Source organism: Capra hircus, chromosome 2 (assembly GCF_001704415.2).
Source record: "Capra hircus breed San Clemente chromosome 2, ASM170441v1, whole genome shotgun sequence".
In the NCBI taxonomy this organism is placed as follows: domain Eukaryota; kingdom Metazoa; phylum Chordata; class Mammalia; order Artiodactyla; family Bovidae; genus Capra; species Capra hircus.
The window spans coordinates 50,511,477-50,534,151 of NC_030809.1; the positions used below are offsets into that span (position 1 = coordinate 50,511,477).

A 22,675-nucleotide genomic window follows, 5' to 3' on the forward strand; every position below is an offset into this window, starting at 1 on the left:
TTTTATTGGGGTAAAGTTGATTAACAATGTTGTGTTAGTTTCAGGTATACATCAAAGTGGTTCAGTTATACATATACATGTAGCTATTGTTTTGCAAATTCTTTTCCCATTAAGTTGTCACATGATATTGAGCAGAGTTCCCTGTGCTATACAGTAGGTCCTTTTTGGTTATCTATTTTAAATAAAGCAGTGTGTAATGTCAACATCAGTTTCTTGAAGATTTCACAACCCTTCTCTCTCAAGTTTACAGGTGTTTAAGATCCTCTTTAAGTTTTAAGAGGTGCCCAAGAAAATTACTTACTTGTTTTCTGCATTTTATACCCTTTTGTCTAAAGTTTATTCTCTCTGTTCTAACGATGTCCTAAGAGATAGAAACTCATTGATGGGGCTTTTGTTCTCCATTCTATTCCCAGTGCCTGACTGGGGCCAGGCACATAGTTGGCAGTCAGCATAATATTTGGACTGTATCACCTGTATCAGTTAGGTCCTGGTACATTGAATGGAATAACTGAGATTTTAGTTGAAGGGATTGTTTCAAAGGTATGTGTAAGGAAAAGGGAAACCAACAACAAATGATAAAGTACCAAATTAGCAACAAAGCCATCTGATACTCCTAGGTACCAGGACGAATGAGGGAGCAAACCTTGAGAGCTGTAGGAAAAAGTAACAGTACTGCACCTGAGCCTTAGGTACTGAAATGCTGCAACTGCTGTCAGTGTGTGGCTCAGCAGGGAGAAGGCAGGGAAATAAATGCACTAATTTTATTTCCTTCTCTCCTCCTAACTGCTAGTGCTTGTCATTCACTGAACCCAACTAGAAGCCAGTTCATAAAAGTCAGCCTCTCAGAATTCAGAGCAAAGTAAAGGGTAGAAAATGGATCTGGAGAAGAAAACATAGACTGTACAGTATATTGGACAAAATCCTTTCTAGAGTACAGTAAAAAGGGCTTCCATGGTGGTTCAGACGGTAAAGAGTCTACCTGCAATCTGGGAGACCCAGGTTCAATCCCTGGGTTGGGAAGATCCTCTGGAGAAGGAAATGGCAACCCACTCCAGTATTCTTACCTGGAAAATCCCATGGAGGGAGGAGCCTGGCGGGCTACAGAGGTCACAAAGCGGTCACATGAGTCAGACATGACTGAGCAACTTTCACATACAGAGTACAGCAATTAGAACAGTTTCCCAGGAGCCTTGTGCACTTGCTGGGCTTGGGCAGTAATAATCCAAGAAAGCAAAAGAGAAGAAAACAGAGTGGGGCCGAAACATACAAAAGCAGTCCCCAAGTCCCCTCCACTGTTTCCGTATTGCCAAATCCTTTCACAGCTACTCATTTCCCTTCAGTGACTTTTTGCCATTTTAAATCTGCCTTTAGTGTTCATTTTAACCTGATTTAACTTATCTTCCAGGACAAAGGAAGCAACATTTAGTGTGATCTAGTCAGACCCAACCTTTTAATTAAAAGATTATTCTGGCAATATTACATCTCCTATAGTTGAGTATAATTTTTTTTTCAAGAGACACCTCATTCTTCTTAGTTTCAAGTGACTTGAAAATTTATTCTCAACCATTTAGGATTTATATCTAGGTAGTCCACAGAGACCCCAAGGATATATGATACTGATTAGAGGATTTGAGTATGGGATTGTGTCTCAGACCAGTTAAAGAAGTAGTTCTGAACCACAAATGCTTATCAGAAATCACCTGTAGATCATGCTCACTAGAATGGCTATAATAAAAAAGACAGATGATAACAAATTTTAATGAGGATTTGAAGAAATTAGAATCTTTTTGCACTGTTGGTGGAAATGTAAAATGATACAGCTATTTTGGAAAGTGATCTGGCAGTTCCTCAAAAGGTTAAAGAGAGTTGCCATATGACTCAGCAACTCTACTCCTGTGTGTAGACCTAAGAGAAATGAAAACATGCATCCATACTAAACTTGTACTTGGATATTCAGAGGAGCACTATTTATAATAGTCAAGGAATGAAAACAACCAAAATGTCCGTCAACTGATGAATGGATAAATGTGCTGATGCTTGCTACAATATTGATGGATCTTGGAAATATGCTAAGTTGAAGGAACCAGTCACAAATGACCACATAATGTAGGATCCCATTTTTATGACATCCTCAGAGTAAGCCAGTCTATAGAAAGTAGGTTCAGTTCAGTTCAGTCGCTCAGTCGTGTCCAACTCTTTGCGACCCCATGAATCGCAGCACGCCAGGCCTCCCTGTCCAACACCAACTCCCGGAGTTCACTCAGACTCACGTCGAGTCAGTGATGCCATCCAGCCATCTCATCCTCTGTCGACCCCTTCTCCTCCTGCCCCCAATCCCTCCCAGCATCAGAGTCTTTTCCAATGAGTCAACTCTTTGCATGAGGTGGCCAAAGTACTGGAGTTTCAGCTTTAGCATCATTCCTTCCAAAGAAATCCCAGGGGTGATCTCCTTCAGAATGGACTGGTTGGATCTCCTTGCAGTCCAAGGGACTTGCAACAGTCTTCTCCAACACCACAGTTCACAAGCATCAATTCTTCGGCGCTTAGCATTCTTCACAGTCCAACTCTCACATCCATACATGACCACAGGAAAAACCATAGCCTTGACTAGACGGACCTTAGTTGGCAAAGTAATGTCTCTGCTTTTCAATATGCTGTCTAGGTTGGTCATATCTTTTCTTCCAAGGAGTAAGCGTCTTTTAGTTTGGTTGCCTAAAATGGGGATGTATTGGAGGTTTCAGTTAAGAGGAACTGTTTCTTTGGGAGAAATGAAAATGTTTTAAGACTGACTGGAGTGGTGAATGCATACTCTTTGAATGTACTAAAAACCACTGAATTGCATATATTTCAAATGGGTGAATTTTGAGTTGGGAGAATTATATCTCAGTAAAATTGTTTTTAAAAAACAGCTCACCTGTGGGAGATGAAACCATAGCCTCAGCTTCCTGAATTTGTTTCACAAATGATGATTGAATATGTACTCTTGTCTGAGAACCACTAAATTAATATTTGTATGGTATATTTATGTTTTTAAATTTTTTAATTGAAGTATAGTTGATTTATAATATGCTAATTTCTGCTATACAGCAAAGTAATTCAGTTATTATACATATGTGCATTGTTTTTTATATTCTTTTCCATTTTGTTTAGGATAGTGAATATAGTTCTCTCTGCTATACAGTAGGACCTTGTCATTTATCCATTCTCTATATAAAAACTTACATCTGCTAACCCCAAACTGCCACTCCATCCTTCCCCCAACCCCTTCCCCCCTGGCAACCACAAGTCTGTTCTCTGTGTCCACAAGTCTCTTTTGTAGATAGGTTCAGTTGTGTCATATTTTAGGTTCCACAAATGAGTGCTATCATGTGATATTTGTTTTTCTTTTTCTGTCTTACTTCACTTAGTATGATAATCTCTAGCTGCATCCATGTTGCTGCAAATGGCATTTTTGTTCTTTTTAATGGCTGAGTAATATTCCATTGTATATATGTATCATATCTATTTATCTGTCAATGGACATTGCAGTTATTTCTATGTCTTGGCTGTTGTGAATAGTGCTGCTATGAACATAGGGTTGCATGTATCTTTTTGAATTAGAGTTTTGTCTGGCTATATACCCAGGAGTAGGATTTCTGGATCGTCAGTTCAGTTGCTCAAGTCATGTCTGACTCTTTGTAATGACATGGACTGCAGCACACCAGTCTTCTCTAGTCATCACCAACTCCCAGAGCTTGCTCAAACTCATGTCCATTGAGGCAGTGATGCCATCAGTATTGGAGCTTCAGCTTCAAAAGCAGTCCTTGCAGTGAATGTTCAGGACTGATTTCCTTTAGAATTGACTTATTTGATCTCCTTACTGTCCAACAGACTCTCAAGAGTCTTCTCCAACACCACAGTTCAAAAACATCAATTCTTCAGTGCTCAGCTTTCTTTATGGTCCAGCTCTCACATCCATGTATGACTACTAGAAAAACCATAGCTTTGATTAGACAGAACTTTGTTGGCAAAATAATATCTCTGCTTTTTAATATGCTGTCTAGGTTGGTCATAGCTTTTCTTCCAAGGAGCAAGCATCTTTTAATTTCATGGCTACAGTCACCATCTGCAGTGATTTTGGAGCCCAAGAAAATAAAGTGTGTTACTGTTTTCATTGTTTCCCATCTATTTGCCATGAAGTGATGGGACCAGATGCCGTGATCTTCCTTTTTTGAATGTTAAATTTTAAGCCAGCTTTTTTGCTCTCTTCTTTCACTTTCATCAAGAGGCTTTTTAGTTCCTCTTCACTTTCTCCCATAAGGGTGGTGTCATCTGCATATTTGAGGTGATTGATATTTCTCCCAGCAGTCTTGATTCCAGCTTGTGCTTCATCCAACCCAGCATTTTACATGATGTACTCTGCATAGAAGTTAAATAAGCAGGGTGACAATGTATAGCCTTGACATACTCCTTTCTCAGTTTGGAACCAGCCCGTTGTTCCATGTCCTATTAGAACTGTTGCTTCTTGACCTGCATACATTCTGCTTATGGTTCTAGATCATAGAGTAGTTCTGTTTTTAGTTTTTAAAGAACCTCATACTGTTTCCCATAGTTGCTGCACCAACTTCCATTTCCACCAACAGTGTAGAAGGTACATTGTGTTCTCCACAGCCTCTCTGAAGTGCAAGTTCCCTCAGTCATGTCCAACTCTTTTTGTGACCCCATGGACTGTAGCCTGCAGGGTTCCTCTGCCCATGGGATTTACCAGGCAGGGATCCTGGAGTGGGTTGTTATTTCCTTCTCCATTTCATCCTCTCTGACAATTATTATTTGTGGAGTTTTTAGTCATAGCCATTTTGACCAGACTTCATTGTAGTTTTGATTGCATTTCAAATTAGAAAAATAAAGACTTTTGCTTTCTCACATGTAATATGGTATTCTTGTAAACAATGCAGAATGTGATATGTCTCATATTTAATTACTGTGAATTCTCTACTACATATATATTTTTTTAATCACTAGGTCATTGCTTAGAATATGCTACTCTGTTGGATAAAGAAGCCAAACCATACAAAGTTGATCCTTTTGTAATTATGGTTAAGTTTCTATTGGGGTAAGTTTTATTATCTGTGGTAATGAGTTTAATTTTATGTATAGAATATTATGCTTGGCTCAAATATGGAGCATAAATTTTCATACAAATAAGACAATTGACTTGTTTAATTAAATGGAATTTTTCTCTTAGGCAAAGGCCTAATAAGCACATCAACGTTTACTTCAGTAGTTTAACCATTTCAAAGGTAATTATTGAAAAGTAATCATTACAGTGTAAACTTAACTTGTAAATATACCAGGACTTTAACATTTCCAAAAGAATGTATACAGTCCATGATCTTCGGGTATACCAGATTTATGAACTGTAAGTGCTGTAAGATACTGATGAAACAGTGCCTCAGAACACTTTTTATTACTTCCCATCCAAAGTATATTTTAGATCTCTTTACCCTACTTAACATTGCATTCTTAATTTATTCTGATTTTGGGGGAGGGGGATTAAGAAACATTACTCAGATATCATTTCTTCTGTCATTATAATTAGCTATTGTCTTTCTAACTTAAAAAAAAATTATGACTTTAATACAAGGATTACAAGAGTGTTAAACTGCTTTGAAACTTAAGACTCATATCTTTGAAGATCAGTAGACTCACTAGTTCCTTACAAGGAATTGAAGTTTGTTTTTTCAGAATAATTGCAAATTTAATACCATGGAACTTTGAGGACTCTAGTGAATGGTCAAACGCTTCAGATGTTAAATCCTTGAATGAGAGTTGTTGATTTTTTTGCTTTTATTGTATCATTTGCTTTTGTTTGTTTGTTTGTTTTCTTTTATCCACAGATATAAATGGTTTAAAGAATTATGGGATATGTTACTGTTACCAGAATTAGATGCCATCGTTTTAACTAGCCAGAGTATGTGTTTCCCCCTTGTATCTTTGATTCTTTTTCTGTTTGGAACATGTACTGCCTACTGGGGTGGCCTACTCTCTTCTACATCTGTGAGACTTCTTTCTTCATTGTGGCTAGCTTTGAAAAGGTAAAGAATGAGTGACTAGAAGCTTTCTTATTGCTCTTAAGTAAGAAAAAAATCATATTCTGATAGAGAACCTTAAGGTTACTTTGCTTTCACTAAAATATAATATCTAAGGAAAAATGTATAAGTAGCAAAACATGGGGTTAGTGTTTAAACTTACATTTCTGTCATAGATAATGATTTATTTCAAGTTAAATGCTACATTTGATTTTGACCATAGTGTTTAAGATGGTAAAAAAATCAAAAAAGTTTAACAGAGTGCACAAGTATTTTTAAATTTCACTGTTTAAATCTTTTCAAGGGGGAATTGTTTGTTTTCTGGCAATGATTTTACGTGGTGGTTTCCAGTCACACCTGAGAGCAAGAGACTCCAGTCTTAATATGTAGGATCAGATTAGATGAGATGTGTAAGAGTTCCAAAAGCATTGCCTAGGGTTCTATTATGATCCAAAGACATGGTTTGAAGTTGTTGGGAGGTTTTTCAGGTAAACCAGTGATGTAGTTTCTGTTAATTAACTCTCCTCATGATACATTCTTCCTCCATTTCTTCTAAACTGCTTCTGACATTAACATCATGAGATGTATGAGTGACCTTGAGACTTTAAAAACAGAAAATGATTTCTTTTCATGTCAAGATTGGAATTGTGTGGTACAGAGCCTATAAGTAATAATTATCTTTAACAATACTTTTTCTCTTTTAGTTCTGATACTATCCATAGTATATCTAAATGCAAGAGAAACTATCACAGTATATAACAGAATTTTAAAATATGTGACACCATCATCTTTATTTTTAAAAGCTTTACTACTTACCTTATAGTAATGCTTGCAGATTAATAAGGAGAAGCTGACAGAGCACTATACTGTTTTCTCCTAAATTGTGACTGTTAATATGCTTTTAAAATATTATTCTTGTTATTCCAGGCCCTCCGAACTTCCTAAAGATATCAAGATAATATCACCAGACTTGCCCATTTTGACAATTGTTTTGATCCTCATTAGCTGGACAACTTGTGGAGCTTTTGCCATACTTCTTACTTATCTTTACTATGTGTTTAAGGTATGTCAAATAAATAAAGCAAGAAGGCCTGAGTTGTGTATCAGGCAGGCATTGAATTACCCGTAGGTGTGAAAAACTTTTTTTCAATCACTGCTGCAGTAACATTCTGTTATATAACAGGCTTATGTGTAAAGATTTTTTTTTAACATCTTAACTATTTCCTTATTACCAAATTCAGACTTAAATTGAAGAAAGTAGGGAAAACCACTAGACCATTCATGTATGACCTAAATCAAATACCTTATGATTATACAGTGGAAGTGAGAAATAGATTTAAGGGCCTAGATCTGATAGATAGAGTGCCTGATGAACTATGGAATGAGGTTTGTGACATTGTACAGGAGACAGGGATCAAGACCATCCCCATGGAAAAGAAATGCAAAAAAGCAAAATGGCTGTCTGGGGAGGCCTTACAAATAGCCGTGAAAGGAAGAGAGGTGAAAAGCCAAGGAGAAAAGGAAAGATGCAAGCATCTGAATGCAGAGTTCCAGAGAATAGCAAGAAGAGATAAGAAAGCCTTCTTCAGCGATCAGTGCAAAGAAATAGAGGAAAAGAACAGAATGGGAAAGACTGGAGATCTCTTCAAGAAAATTAGAGATACCAAGAGAACATTTCATGCAAAGATGGGCTCGATAAAGGACAGAAATGGTATGGACCTAACAGAAGCAGAAGATATTAAGAAGAGGTGGCAAGAATACACAGAAGAACTGTACAAAAAAGATCTTCATGACCCAGATAATCATGATGATGTGATCACTCATCTAGAGCCAGACATCTTGGAATGTGAAGTCAAGTGGGCCTTAGAAAGCATCACTATGAACAAAGCTAGTGGAGGTGATGGAATTCCAGTTGAGTTCTTTCAAATCCTGAAAGATGATGCTGTGAAAGTGCTGCACTCAATATGCCAGCACATTTGAAAAACTCAGCAGTGGCCACAGGACTGGAAAAGGTCAGTTTTCATTCCAATTCCAAAGAAAGGAAATGCCAAAGAATGCTCAAACTACCACACAATTGCACTCATCTCACACGCTAGTAAAGTAATGCTCAAAATTCTCCAAGCCAGGCTTCAGCAATACGTGAACTGTGAACTTCCTGATGTTCAAGCTGGTTTTAGATAACACAGAGGAACCAGAGATGAAATTGCCAACATCCACTGGATCATGGAAAAAGCAAGAGAGTTCCAGAAAAACATCTATTTCTGCTTTCTTGACTATGCCAAAGCCTTTGACTGTGTGGATCACAATCAACTGTGGAAAATTCTTCAAGAGATGGGAATACCAGACCACCTGACCTGCCTCTTGAGAAATCTGTATGCAGGTCAGGAAGCAACAGTTAGAACTGGACATGGAACAACAGACTGGTTCCAAACAGGAAAAGGAGTATGTCAAGGCTGTATATTGTCACCCTGCTTGTTTAACTTATATGCAGAGTACATCATGAGAAACGCTGGGCTGGAAGAAGCACAAGCTGGGATCAAGATTGCCAGGGGAAATATCAATAACCTCAGATATGCAGATGACACCACCCTTATGGCAGAAAGTGAAGAGGAACTAAAAAGCCTCTTGATAAAAGTGAAAGAGGAGAGCAAAAAAGTTGGCTTAAAACTCAACATTCAGAAAACGAAGATCATGGCATCCGGTCCCATCACTTCATGGGAAATAGACTGGGAAACAGTGGAAACAGTGTCAGACTTTATTTTTTTAGGCTCCAAAATCACTGCAGATGGTGACTGCAGCCATGAAATTAAAAGATGTTTACTCCTTGGAAGGAAAGTTATAACCAACCTAGATAGTATATTCAAAAGCAGAGACATTACTTTGCCGACTAAGGTCCGTCTAGTCAAAGCTATGGTTTTTCCAGTGGTCATGTATGGATGTGAGAGTTGGACTGTGAAGAAGGCTGAGCGCCGAAGAATTGATGGTTTCGAACTATGGTGTTGAAGAAGACTCTTGAGAATCCCTTGGACTGCAAGGAGATCCAACCAGTCCATTCTGAAGGAGATCAACCCTGGGATTTGGAAGGAATGATGCTAAAGCTGAAGCTCCAGTACTTTGGCCACCTCATGCGAAGAGTTGACTCATTGGAAAAGACTCTGATGCTGGGAGGGATTGGGGGCAGGAGGAGAAGGGGACAGTCGAGGATGAGATGGCTAGATGGCATCAGGGACTCGATGGACGTGAGTGAGTGAACTCTGGGAGATGGCGATGGACAGGGAGGCCTGGCGTGCTGCGATTCATGGGGTCGCAAAGAGTCGGACACGACAGAGCGACTGAACTGAACTGAACTGAACTATTTCAGATATATGAAGTTAACTGTAGAACTGAAGTTACTTATCTGAATTGAGTTTCTTTGTTAAAAACAAAGGGAGGGGAGGAGATGTAATCTTTTCACATTACTTGATGCTTTGGCAAATAATGTTAACTTTTTGAAAAATATTCTCCCAGAACAGTTTGTTCATAACTTTTCTTTGAACATGGATAATAGACATAATAATTGGTTATGTCAATTGGATCAAGTTGTTGGTCATGCTGAAACATGCAGAATGTTACAAATGTTGCTAAAGAATCATAAGACAATGATAAAAATAATTAAGCTGGTAATTTTACTGAGGAAATGAAAAACACTTCTAAAAAGACTGACAGCTTTGCAGGAAAATTCAGGATAATATAATCGCATGAGCTCCACATTAACCTTATATAGAGTTAGTTGATATCAGAAAGGATAATAATTTCTTTCCTTTTCTTTTTTCCTAGCAAAGACTTATTTGTATATGCATTTAATACAAATGGGCTTCCCTGGCGGCTCAGACTATAAAGAATTTCCCCGCAATGCAGGCGACCCAGGTTCCATCCCTGGGTTAGGAAGATACCATGAACAGAGGAGCCTGATGGGCTGTATGTAGTCCATGGGGTCACAAAGACACAGACACAACTGAGCGACTAACACTTTACACTAAATATATGCCATTATAGATTACTTTCAGTTTTCAGAGGAAAAGTAAGACCATCAGAAAAAACTAATCAGAGTTTTATTTATAAATATAAATTAATTTGATTTATAAATACAATATTTTTAGTTTTTTAGGTGAATATTTCAAACAACTGACACAGTAAGAAAAACTTTCTCAAATACTTAAGCACACCTAATAAATTTGTAGACTTTCCCAGGTTCTTGTAAACATTTTACCATCCTATATAACTGAGTTTCAATTTTCAAAGATTTAGATTATATAACACTTGTTAAGATGTTTATACTGTGCTGAATATAGTGAAATTTTTGACTGACATAACATTTTAAGTTGCATTAGCAAGGCACCATTCAAGCATAGTGTCACACAGTGTGGAAAGGTTAACATTATATTCTAGCCCCAACATACTCTGTGATGTTTTATTTTGTTTCTGAGTTTTAATCCATGATAGCAAGCACATGTAGCTATTATTTATCTTTTCTAAAAGAATGTTTTTAAATGTTGAAATGGATTTTTATTTATTTAGATTTTAAAAATTTCAAATTATAATACTTCTCAATTTCTTTAAAATGGTTGTTTTTTGTTTCAAAATAAAAGTAAAATTAATGTCTTTTCTTCTTCATAGATTGTTCATCTGCAAGCCAGCCTAACAACTTTTAAAAACAGCCAGACTGTGGTAAGTTTTATTTTCATAACCTTATAGAACATGGAAAAACATAAGTTTATTAAAAAAAGTTAGAATTTTACAATATTTAGAAGTTTACAATATTTGAATTTAAATAGCTTTAGGAAAATGGAACCTAATGATTATTAAAATAAGACTTAGAGATTATCATTTAATTCGATGTTAGTACTTAAGTTGCCTTTGTTATTACAATTATCTCTTAAATTTTATTTTAAGTAATTACTTAGGGATATATTCTTAGCAGTGGAAATATCAAGTCAATGGAATAAGTTTTATAACTGACAACTGCTTAAAATACTTTCAAATAAGATAATTTCAGTATATAATATCAGTTTGGTAATGAAAAACTATATTCAGCTGTTCGATAACTGAGTATGATTCTAAATAAAGTAATACATAATTTTACTTAATATCTCAATATTTTTGCTTTACTGCTTTATAGAATCCCAAACACGCTAGAAGAAGTGAAAAAAAATCCAATCACCATAAAGACTCTATAGTACACCATCTCCGTTTATCTGCCAGTGATGCTGAAGATAGTCTTCGCATGCACAGTACTTTGATTAACTTATTAACATGGATTGTATTACTCAGCATGCCATCTTTAATTTATTGGCTAAAGAATCTTAGGTAAGTTTTATTTATATAGTTATAATTTATGTGGTTTAAATGATAAATATCTGTAAGTAGAGCTTGCAAGATCCCTAATGATTCATAAAACTTTCACAAGAACAAGAAGCTTTTACCTGAAATTTATTTTTAGCATATTCACATTTTCTTTTTTTCTATGAGAATATAAACTTCCCTAAAATCTGCCCAATAGGGGGGAATTCTATTTTATTTACTTTTCCTTTAACCTTTTTTGAGTCTAGGAATATGTGAAAATGTGCTTTATTTTGCTGAGTTAATGTATTTATAATGTTAGTGCTTTAATTTTTCAACTTATCAATTTTATATTAAATTGAGGGGAAGATAAATGCTACATTTAAAATAATAGAAATAATGAAGGAAGTGTGTACTTTTCTGATGTGTCCTACACATTGAACTAAAGTAAGTGATGAGGTATTTCACTACTGAAAACTCATTTGTGTGCTAGGTTAAATGAAGCCTAAAAATGCCTAAGGTTATTTCTAGAATATTTAGTTTTTATTAAATTGTCTTTTAAAAAAGCTCCCTTATTCAGTTAATAGTGAACTCCTGATTAATATAGATTTTAGAAATGATATAAAATTTTCAGATTATCTACATATTGGAGGTGGTTTTTTTTGAAAAGTCAGATGAATCAAAATAAGTTCAATAAATTAAATCACTGGTTACCGGATGTTAATCTCCTTCCTCTGTCCCTTGTTTTGGGCTTCCCAGGTAGTGTTAGTAAAATACCTGTCTGCTAATGCAGGAGACTTAAAAGATGCAGGTTCGATCCCTGGGTTGGGAAGATCCCCTGGAGGAGGGTATGGCAACCCAATCCAATATTCTTGCCTAGAAAATCCCTTGGACAGAGGAGCCTGGCAAGTTATGGTCCATAGAGATGCAGAGTCAGACATGACTGAAGTGACTTAGTAAGTCCCTTACTTTAATCAAGGTCCAGATTTTTGATCACAGATTTGGGGAGAAAACCACTTCAGGAGCCCAAATTTATGATTCTGAAAGGCTGTAGGTATCTCACTCAATGCAAGAGATGAGAATTTGGATTTTAAAAAATAAGGGACAATAAATTTAAAGAAAAAATAAGGGACAGTTACTTTGTGTAAAGTTTTATTTTTTTTATCTTATTTAAATAAAACAATTTAAATATATTTTAAATAATTTGTTTTATGAAATATCTGTATATGACCTTTCAGGCATATACTAACAGAAAGGAAGTGCTTCCATATTGGATATTTTCATTTCCTTTAGTAGCTTCTGAATATAATTCTCCATCTAAAACCTTGAGTATAAAGATGATGTAGAGCAAAATTTATTTATTAATGATTTTATGAACACTTTAGAGCTTTATTATATCCACATTGTAATTGTAAGGTTTTGAAATTTATTGATTGATTTTGATAATTTAAAATGATGGGCTATGCTTTGTTGATTTATTTATTTTTTTTTTCTTTCTGATCTAGGTATTACTTTAAACTTAATCCTGATCCATGTAAACCTTTGGCATTTATCCTTATTCCAACTATGGCAATTCTTGGAAATACTTACACTACTTCAATAAAATCAAGGTATAGTCTTTTAATCTTTTTCTCTCATCTATTCCTGGTATTTTATGTCTGGATCATACCTTTCTTTCCTAATTACATGGATAATACTAAAGGTGATCCCTAAATAGTAATTAGGTTTATATGTAAATATACAGCTTAGGTGCAAATGTATTATGTTTTCTTAATTATGGGTTTTATTTGTTAATATATAATGATTTTTTTCTTTAAAAAGTTAATCCTTAAAATAGTTGATATTTAAGTTTGCTTCCAATAAAATACAGAAGTTGAAAGTAGGTAGTGATATAGATGAAGTAGGATTGGCCATGACTCGATAATTTCTGAAGCTGGGGGATGGGTCCATGAGGTTCATTGTACTGTTAATCTACTTATATATATGTTTAAGATTTTCCATAATAAAATTTTACCTTTCATTGACTGCTTATTTGCTCTGAGAGTGTTTTCAGTTGATTCTGGCAGATAGTTGCAGATATTCTAAAATCAGGCAGATCTGGGGTTTAAATCTAAGGCTTTGTGTTCTTCGGTAAATTTCTTAATCCCTCAGTTTCTCTGCTTTCAGAGTATTTTTTAATATTTAGTGTCTTGTCTTATATGCTCCTGTTAGGAATTAAGGATTTTTTTTTTTTTTGGTTGAAGCTTTTTGCTGATATTAAATAGGTTGAAAATAAATATTTCTGTAGCTATATCGTAGTAAACATTATTGATTTTTTTCCTTATTAAGATAAATCTCTAAAAAGTCAAATTGCTGAATATAAGTCCAACTAGTAGTTTTTTGTGCTTAAAATTTAAAAGAATAAGCAAAACTGGTTATTTGCTTAATAGAATATGTTTCTCTTTTCCAGCCAAAATTTATTCGTACTGATTTTTTTTTTAAATATGGACTGTTAAATTCTTTATGTGAAAAATTACTTTATCTAAACATCACATAGAATACTTTACAAAACTGTATAAAAGATTGACATATTCAGTTTTTGTTCACTGAGTAAGTTAACATTATAATGTATATTTCTGTCTCTTTACAGTAAATTATTGAAGACTACTTCACAGTTTCCACTGCCTCTGGCTGTTGGTGTGATTGCTTTTGGGTCATCACACTTATACAGGGTTCCATGCTTTGTCTTCATTCCTCTTTTACTCCATGCACTATGCAACTTTATGTAAGATTGGATTTAAGGAATGATAAAGATGATTTATGCCTTTAGGGCCAGTATTAAGTGGGAACAACACAGATCCATCAGTGTCAACAGCAAGATCCTTTGGAGAAGACAAGTCTATTTTTACAATGTTGAAGACAGGAAATTAGTTTTGTAATGCTTGAGGAAAGTAGTTGAAGCATGGTTTTGTTTTGTGGTATGACATCTGTGTACTAGTCATTTTTGAAAAATTAGTAAAAGGATATGGTGGCCACTGTCTTTGAGGACTTCTCTGCAAAGCTAGTCTGCTTGATTGGCCATGCCAGGATCTTCTCCTAAACACTCAGTAAATGTAGCATTGTTTTTTATCTCATCACCTCAAACATTCTGCTCATTTCGTCAAGCTTTCTTCTGAAAAGTGGGTTAGTTTGTATTTGCTACACTATATGTATTGAAAAATAAGTCTTAAAAGATTAATGAAATTTAAACTGCTTTATCAGAAATAAAATAGCCACAATCTTTAGTTTTTGGCAGCCAGAGTGAACAAAATAGATCTTTTGTTTCTTACATCTATGAAAATATGCTTTAAGTTCAAAGGAGACATGTTTTCTTGATAACCAAGCAAGATTGGTGAATGGAAACAATTCAAATTTAAAACTTAATGAAAATTTCTTCTTGCTTTTCAAATAAGAATCTTATTTTGTGTTCTTAGTGATTATCAGGAGACTATTGAAGAGATGTATTGCTAAATTTGAAGCAAATTCTCATAGATATTTACCTATAGGCATTGGAGCAGTTCAGTCATTCAGTCTGTACCATTTTATTTAATTCACTGACCCCATGGTTGCCCAGTGTCTCGGGTCATGATGGATCATTAAAATAACTAAACTCTAGTAGTCAGAAAAAAAAACTGCATTTGCACAGGTTTTTGTCTCCTATAGGGAAAAAAATCAGCATGATCAAGTGCAGTATAGAATTAAACTATTTAATGTATAGAATTAAACTATTAATGGAATAACAGTGGAAAACTGTTATTCCATTAATAGCATAAGTATCAACAATATACCTGAATAAGTTGGAGTATTTAGTCATTAGGTTCAATAGTAGAATCTTAATTTGCCAAGGTAATTACTATTTGATAGATAAGAGTAATATTACATTTCATTCCAGATTTCAGCTTGTTTTTAGAAAGTAGATATAACTCAGGCTGGGGTATACCTGGGTGATAGAGTCCTTCCTTCCAATGTGTATGCTGTAAATACCCAAAACCTTTCAAGTGTAGTCCTTATGTTCCAGTAACTTCACAGTTGCAGTTGTGAACTTGTGTCCTTGTTAGTGCCAAGGAATGTCCAAGAGTACCAGGTTCATTTTACCTGCCATTGCAACTGAATTCCATTACAACCTCTCAGCTGTTACTGCCTTTTAGAGAGTCACCCCCATTTTACTGCCTATAGAGGGTTACCTCACTTCTTTTCTCAGTTGTTCCTCATGTTGTTACTGTTATCAGTTGAAGAGGATCTTGCTGTCATCTCTAAGAGTTATAAGTTTTTTTATTCTATTCTGTTTCTCAGCTTTATGTTCAGTATTCGTATTTTCACTTACTGGGATCATTAAAGGGAAGTGATAACCTTATAATAGACATGGCAGGCATACCAGGCTCTTGTTTGTTTGCTAAAAGTAGCAAAAGGGATTAAAATATAAACCTGAAAGGAAAGAGTGCACTTTCCCATGACATGTCACATACATATTTAAACAAGGATACGTATGCCTAGGTTTAGCTATACAGATGCTCATAGCAACTTTTACACATAGGATGTCTTTTGTTTTTTCACTCAGGTGTAGTTGTATTTCAAGTTACAGGTTAAATATATCATTTAAATATTTGTAAATTTGAACTTAATTCCATATACAGAACCTAAACAAATTCATTAATTAGAATCGTCTAATTTGGCCTGTACTTTCATCACAATTGACAGCTATAATCATTGTGTTTATGTGATCTAAAGACTCCTTGTTTAGTCATTTCTGCTCATTGGTAAAATGTAACAAGCTTAAATTTCTCATTTGTGGGTAGTGTGTTAGCTTTTTAAAGCAGCAGATTAGACACACTAATTTTCATGAAAATATTTTCACATGATTGTAGTTACCATGTAGTCCTAAAGTCTTATTCCAACAAAATATTTCATTTTAGGACCACTAAAGGATTCTAATTAAGCATGTATAAACAACAGTAGTTTGGGTTCTTATACATAATTCACACACACACAGACACACACATACACACTCATTTTCAGAGGGTCTTCATCAAGTCCTAATGTAATTTAAACCCAAATAACTATCAGAGATGAGAAGGTAGTCTCTTTCTGAAGATTAGTAAAACTAATGTTTCTATTGCTTGAGAAAAGGAAAGTCCTTTGTCTTTAAATTACACATTCTTTCAAGCATACCTATATTATTAGCTGGCCAAACAGCAGAGGTTTATCAGAAATGTTACTAAAAGTGAAACTATTGGCAGTTAGGGATTGTCTCATTTAGAAAACTTCTGAGCTTTGTTGTTATAACATCTTTATTTAGATTTTTTTGAGCTTTTAACTTATAAAAATTACTCCTAGACCCTATTGTTGATACCTAGATCAAATATAGCCTGGACAGGATAAACACTGAGTACTTTCAGTGTTTCTAATCCTCTGGAGTTACTACTGTTACAATTTGGAGCAGATAATATGATAGAAATTATTAACACTTTTTTCTTTATCTTTTTCATGTTAGAAAGTATACAGTTTCTGCTAGCTCTTTTCTTGATTCTTACCAGAATGAAAGTATTTAAAACGCTAGTCCTAAAAAAAAAAAAAAAACCATTTGTGCCTGATTAACACTGACTTTGTGTCTCTTCAGTATATATTGATCATGTATTGATTAATCTTTAATTTTTTTAATATTTCAGTCAGATAAGTTCCTATGTGTATAATGGAATACTTCTCATTTGAACTACACTATAACATCTGCATGATTATACAGTAAGGAAAAGAAATGAATGACTATAATAGGCCTAGTAAATGGTTTTTGTTGATTATTCTGCCACTCATGCAGACGCTACACATTTCCACCACACACACATACTTTCATGAGACAGATTATCTGATTTGTTCATTATCTATCTAGTTCCCATTCTTAACTCTTCAGGTTTTTCACTTACAGCATAGTGTATTCTTTTCACCTCACTGTTGATTAGCATCTCTTACAGAAGGTGGTCAAGGGAAATAAAACAATTAAAGGTGAAACTCAGTTTTCAGTTTATTCTTGAAAGCTCTGGAGAAATAGGAAAACAGAGATGATGAGGAAAGCTAGAACTGTTGATTCCTGAATCCCAGACCATTCAATTGGCCTGTATTTTCATCTTAAGAATTAGGTGTAAATTAATGTAATATCTTGCTTTATTGTGAGGTTTAGAGCAAAGCCTTACAGTGCCACATTTGCAATTTTTTAGTAACATTATTAAAACTAGTTGGGAAGAATTTTTTTAATGTATAGGGACTTCTGTGACTAAGGTATTTGTTGATTATTTTTCATCATCACTTTGTGTTTTCTCTGTGTTTTAGATTTATGAAATTACAGGAAACAAGAAAACCTTGTGAAGTTTCTTTTTTGGGGGGTTGTCAATTTGAAGAGTATAGCACTCCCCCAGGAATAAAAGAAGCAATAAAAGTCTTTGTGTTTTGAAATTAGACCCAGACAGAAAGCTTCTTGCCATGTAAGGTAAATGTAGAAGATACTTTTACAAAATGCTAAGATGATTAGGAGCTGAAATTTTATCCCAGTCTTTTGGAACAAAGGACATTTCAAGTTCTGTAATGAACTTTTGCTTATACATTATTACTTATGCATTCTTTCACAGTATATTATAACAGCCTGAGGAAATAGAAAGCTTGTAAGGCTACTTATGTTCTTTACTTTTAATAAGAATAATAGGAAAGAAAAGTCAAATCAGTCATCCAAATCTGAGTATGTGTACTCTAAATGCTCAAGAATTCACACTTTTTATAAATTATATTATGATTACAGATGACTGAATTTTATATATTAGTAAATTAATCTGAAGAATGGAAAAAAATTTGGAAATATAATAAACTGTAATTTCATTTATAGTAGAAATGTAGCAATATACCTGAATTGGTAACATCACTTTAAAAAGTTAGATGATATTCTAAGCTATTGATACATCTTGATTACATTGTCTCTAGCTGAAATTTTTTAAATCAAGTGCAGTACTTTCTAAAAGTGTTTTGCATGTTATGCCGCCAAAAATGACTGTTTTGAAATACCAGTTAATTTCTAATGACTTTGTATGGGACTTGATATATATGAGTCAGACTTATTCTGCGCTCATTCTGTACATTGTAACTTGGAACACTTCTGAAAAACTATCTGTTGATGTAGTTTGATTAGTTAGTGCAGATTTGTTTGCATATGTGAACCCTAATCATAGTTTAAGAACTCTAGAAGTAGCCATTTTTGTAAAGTTCATAGGCTATTTTTTTTTCGTGCTATTTTGGTTTTTAGTATTTATATAGTAGAAATGTTACTACTAAAAGATTTATAGACAAAGCATAGAACTATTGTTCAAAAGCCTAAATGATAGGCATGTTTTGTATTTCATGTTGTTTTGTTTCATATTGGACTTTTTACATCCCTTTTCTTAGGAAAAAAAACCACATTTGAATTTTTTTTAGCATAAAGCTCTGCATTGAAAATAGAACTGTATTCATATGGTTAGCAAAACACACTTTGCCACCAAAGCTAAATGAAATTTTAAAATACCTCCAGATATCTGTGCCAATGAACTTTTCTTACCATATTGGGATTAAAGCAAAAATAATCTTTTCAGTATTTTTCTTCTAGGACTTATATTAAATACGCAAATCATCAAAATTTATATTCTGTATCCTGATTTTTCTTTGAAAATATATAAAGCTTATAGCATAGTGTATTCTGTTTTGTCTGCTTTCTGAAGTAGGGTTTTCTGGTTTTATTGGATGAAAGTTGGTTTACCTGATAATGATCTTTCAGTATCAGTTGAAGAAATCATTTAGGTAATCTTGTTTCATATTCATTCTGTAGAACTTTAAATTCTATTGCCCTGATCATTTTTAGTACAGGTGTCTCTCATTTATGTAATAGAAAGTTTTTTGTGGAATTTCTTTTATTTTCTATGTTTTTCCATTCATTCCCTTTATACAGTCACACAGGGGAAATTTATCCACTGGAACGCAACATAGTACAATGAAGTAAGCATTGTAATATGCATCTTAAAGGAAAATGTAAAGACAATCAAGGTGTTAATGCTGAAGTGTTAACATTGATGTGGTAGTGTACTCATGAGAGAAAAGTCGGAATATGATAGATTAAAAACTGTTGTGTTTATATTGTTGAAATTCTTTAATTTCTCTCCTATAGAAATTTTCACAGGGAATTTCAGTCCCTCATATTACACAGTTTTTCCCATAATTTAATGTCAGTTAACTGTTTCTCTGCCCAGTCATGTTGATGCAGTTTGCATAAGTAGCCTTGGAAGTAAAGAAGCAACAGATAAAGCCAAATATTAAAATGTTTGGTCTTGATTATCCAATTATCTGGTGGGGGTAGATGATAATAAACAAATGATGTGTAAGATCTAAAAATTCAGTGAACATTATTTTTGGAATGAGTCTGTCCTTTGTGTTGAATAGTTTTATCCTAAATAGGAGATGCCTGTATTTAACATAACCATGTTTTCTTTATAATCAGGTATGTATTTGTTGGAATATTGATACAAATAATCTTCTCTGCCTCTACTGTAGAAGGAGAAAAATCCAGTTTTTAGTGTATATAAATTAAGAAGTTGTATATTTACATTTTTAAAAATATAAAAATGATTTAGATATATTGTTTTGAAGTGATTGTATTACCATTTCTTAAGCTTATCGCTAACTATAAATATAGCAACATACCCATGAAAAACCAGACCAAAATTGAATGCATATTAACACTGTGACCTTGAACTTATAGTTGTTTGGGATAAAATAGACCGTGCCTTAAAATGCTGAAAGAATGCCCTGAAATTTTATAATTATATATTTTATTATTGGTGGTCTTCTCAAATTGGCCCCAAATCCTTTTCTTTGAGGCTGGTGAAGTAAAAATTTTTAAATAACAGTTAATCAGTATTTCCCTTAGTATAAGCTGAACTATTGCTCCACAGGCCTTTCTTAATTTCTGTAGTTCCCATTTCAAATTAAAATTAACTTAAACTTCACAGATGTAGAAAGCGAAGTTTGGCTACAGTTTTTGAAAATAAATTTATTTTAGGAAAGGATGGTGGCATTTCTGAGATTTAATACACATGAAAATGTAACCTGCAAATGTATTTTTTTGTCTTTTTAATGTATAATCTATCAAAGACATGAATTCTTCTCTAAGACATGTACTTATTTTTTTCCTCAGATTATTGAGCCTTGTATATCAAAGTTAGTTTAGCCAATAATGATTTTTCATTAAATATAAACTCAGATTCATGTATATATTTAAACATTATTTTCCCTCTTTTTTCTTCTTAGTTATTTTTAAGATATCAAGAGAAAACTGGCCCCAGTTTTTTATGGATTTTGCTTCAGTGTAAAGACTTACATTTTTATTATGCTTATTTAGAATAATGGATATAATTTCAGTCAAAACAAATCATTCCATTCATAGGATGTTCATGGTCTCTGCTGAAAGATGCCCATATCTCTGTGTACTCAGAATTTTTTGTATATTTTTAAAAAATAATTTTGAATATAAACTCAGCATTTTTCTTTCTTCTCATTTAACCTCTACTACCTCCCATCAAAGACAAAAATATAGGTTTCTCTGAAAGTGTGTAGAGAGGAAACGCCTTTCCTTAAAGCATGGTCAAATTGAGATGGAAATAGTTTGGGCAAGGGTATGTAATACAGTAAGATTCATGGCTGTCATGTCAACCTACATCAGTTCTATGTTATAGTTAAAAGTTTATAGAGGACTTTGTGTTATAGAGCACTATGTGTTATACTGAGAAAGACTCAGTCATCATTAATTTGCAAATCAGTAATTTTATTCTCCTTCAGAAAATGCAGCACATAATAATACTTAGCAGTACAAAACAATTCATCCTATAATATATACTGAAAAATGATTGTCATCTTGCAGATTTTTCGTTTGAAACGTGCATGACCTTCTCCAGTACTTTGTACAATGTATGGTGTACTAAATACATTTATGTGTAATTTTGTGTGTACTTTTTATATGGTATAATTAACATTATTACATTTAACTAGTTGTAATTCACAAAAAGTGCTATTTATTGTACTCCATAGAGTGTTGTGAATGTTTTGCTCTGTGTTTCAGCATTATGGTTTAGGGTTTAATAGATGAATATTTGCCTTCAGTCTCTGCTCAGGTATTAATGTGTAGCATTATTTGGTGCTTTCTTTTTAATCTGTCATAATTTGATGTTCTGAATGTTCAACAATAAATTTGGTGAACAAAAACACATGGTGCAGAATTGCTTACCAGTTCACATACTCCACAATACCATCTCAGGAAAAACCCTTAAAAATGATTTCTTTATGGCATGTCTAGCATTTCAGAAGTTTAAATGCCTAAGCATGGAACATGATAAACATGGTACATCACAGTAAATATAGGAAATATGAAAATTTCTAGTATTTCCCAGTTTGGTATTTTGTAGCTTCCCATATAGGCTTCCTTGGTGGCTTAGTGGTAAAGAATCTACCTGCCAGTGCAGGAGATACGGATTTGATCCCTGGGTTGGGAAGATCCCCTGGAGGAGGAAATGGCAACCCACTCCAGGATCCTTGACTAGGAAATCCCATGGACAGAGGAGCCTGGCAGGCTAGCGTCAGTAGGGTCACAGAGAGTTGGACATGACTTAGCAACTAAATAAGAAACTTGATTATAGAATGGATGGCAGGAGTCAGATGGGATAGGACATTTTTGAAGGATACATGTCTTCTTACATAATGATTAGAATGGTGTTTTCTAAATTATTTTAACCAGCATCTCTAAATATATGAACATTTATAAATTATCTGCTTGTGTTAACATTGTATATATTATTAAATATACCCCCAAAGGATAATTTTTAAAGATGAGAAATAGACATCTAGAAGCTTTAATATTTTCCTTGGATACTTTGAGAATTATCTTGAAATACCCCATGTGGAAACCACTGGAGTGTACAGCATGAAAGCCTCAAAGGCCTTTCCCATCAGTTTTTTTTTTTTTAATTCCACTTCATCTTCACTTTCTTTCCATAAAGGGATATATTTTATAGTTTTTATTGCTGTGTAGCAAATTACAAAATTTACAGCTTAAAACAACACCTATTTATTTACTCACAATTCTGTAGGTCAGAAGTCTGGGCACAGACCAGCTGGGTTCTCTGCTCAGAATCACATTTCTAAAATCAAGGTATCAGTGAGGTCAGTGGTCCCATCTGAGACTCATTCAGATTGTTAACAGGTGGAGGTTC

General features: G+C 34.0%; 1 protein-coding gene across 2 annotated transcripts in view; it reads left to right on the top strand.

Annotated features, from left to right (window-relative positions):
- The window catches only part of PGAP1 (post-GPI attachment to proteins 1), a 78,391-nt gene extending 56,718 nt beyond the window's left edge, over positions 1-21,673 (top strand). For both annotated transcript variants that reach the window (XM_005676296.3, XM_013970627.2), the window contains 7 exons: positions 5,002-5,092; positions 5,877-6,074; positions 6,996-7,131; positions 10,725-10,775; positions 11,227-11,414; positions 12,893-12,997; positions 14,017-21,673. In XM_005676296.3, the coding sequence (XP_005676353.1) occupies positions 5,002-5,092; positions 5,877-6,074; positions 6,996-7,131; positions 10,725-10,775; positions 11,227-11,414; positions 12,893-12,997; positions 14,017-14,155 (908 nt within the window). In that variant the 3' untranslated portion in view covers positions 14,156-21,673. The remainder of the gene's footprint in view (positions 1-5,001; positions 5,093-5,876; positions 6,075-6,995; positions 7,132-10,724; positions 10,776-11,226; positions 11,415-12,892; positions 12,998-14,016) is intronic.